This window comes from Geospiza fortis, unplaced genomic scaffold, assembly GCF_000277835.1.
Source record: "Geospiza fortis unplaced genomic scaffold, GeoFor_1.0 scaffold183, whole genome shotgun sequence".
NCBI classification, from domain to species: domain Eukaryota; kingdom Metazoa; phylum Chordata; class Aves; order Passeriformes; family Thraupidae; genus Geospiza; species Geospiza fortis.
In genome coordinates this window covers 1,335,059-1,336,131 of record NW_005054447.1, presented here as the reverse complement: position 1 = coordinate 1,336,131, position 1,073 = coordinate 1,335,059, and the positions used below count along the sequence as shown (strand labels likewise).

At 59.2% G+C, this 1,073-nt stretch overlaps 1 protein-coding gene across 1 annotated transcript in view; it reads left to right on the top strand.

Annotated features, from left to right (window-relative positions):
* The first annotated feature begins 320 nt into the window (after window positions 1-320).
* The window catches only part of RBM7 (RNA binding motif protein 7), a 3,809-nt gene continuing 3,056 nt past the window's right edge, over window positions 321-1,073 (top strand). Inside the window, 1 exon segment of the mRNA XM_031062394.1 lies at window positions 321-398. Coding sequence (XP_030918254.1) covers window positions 321-398 — 78 coding nt within the window.

Here is a 1,073-nt window from a genome sequence, read left to right as displayed (position 1 = left end):
CTCAGCAATATTTCCAAGTGCCTGCTCATTAAGAGTGCAAACAGGCAGCCAAAGCAAAAGTTTCCTGGTTTTCCACTTTGCTCCTCTGAAGAGCAAAAAGAGCACAAAACAGTGACACAAACAAGCACACCAGAACTCCAAGAGCATCTCTGAAGCACCTGACGGGTCTCCTGTTCTCTCACTGCGTATTTCTCAAACCTGGGCTGGGCGAGGCTGTGCCAGGCAATGCCTGAGCCCACCAGCTCCTTCCTGCCTCTGGCCAGGGCCGTGGCATGTGGAATGAGCCACGATGGCCACGATGGCACGTGGAATGAGCCACGATGGCCACGATGGCTCTGGCATCACCCGCTCCCAGCCAGGCCCGAGGGGACCCAGGCAGGGAGAACAGGCAGAGCGAGGTAAACGGGGCTCCAGGGAAATTAAGGCAAAGTGGAAGTCCTGGCAAAGCGAGGTAATAATTCCCTTTCTGAACGAGTGACTGTTTGGAATTTAACCAGGCGAACGCGATTAAACCAAATGGATATAAATTCTAGGTGCGGCGGTGAGTAATGAAGTGGAGAAAATGAACAGCACCCAATTAACAAGGAAATCGGATCTGCTGCAGCGCGAGGGGATCTAATGAAAAATGAAGGCTCAACTGCCCCTCTCAAAATTTTTCCAGATGGAGAACGCCCGTTTTACATCCAGCACCTTCTGGGATGCCCAGGGGACTGCAGCGGCTGGGGAGAGCCGAGGATGCCTCCCGGAGTCCTCGGAGGAGCGGAATCCCTGGGAAGGCCGTGCGGGCACAGCCCGGCCGCTCTGTCGGGACCGAGCCCCGGTGACCCCCCGTGTCCCACCGCAACCCCCGGGCTCTTCCCCGCTCCCCAAGCCCACTGGGGGTTAAACCCGCATCCCGGCCTTCCCGGCTGATCGCACCCAGCGTGGCAATAACGGGGACACGGACAAACCCCGGCACCGGCGGTCAGGCGGGACCGGGGCGCGGGCTCGTGACAGGACGCGCTGTCGCGACAGCGGGGTCGCCGCACGTGCTGCAGCAGCGACTGCCCGGGGGGCTTATTGCCATTACTGGG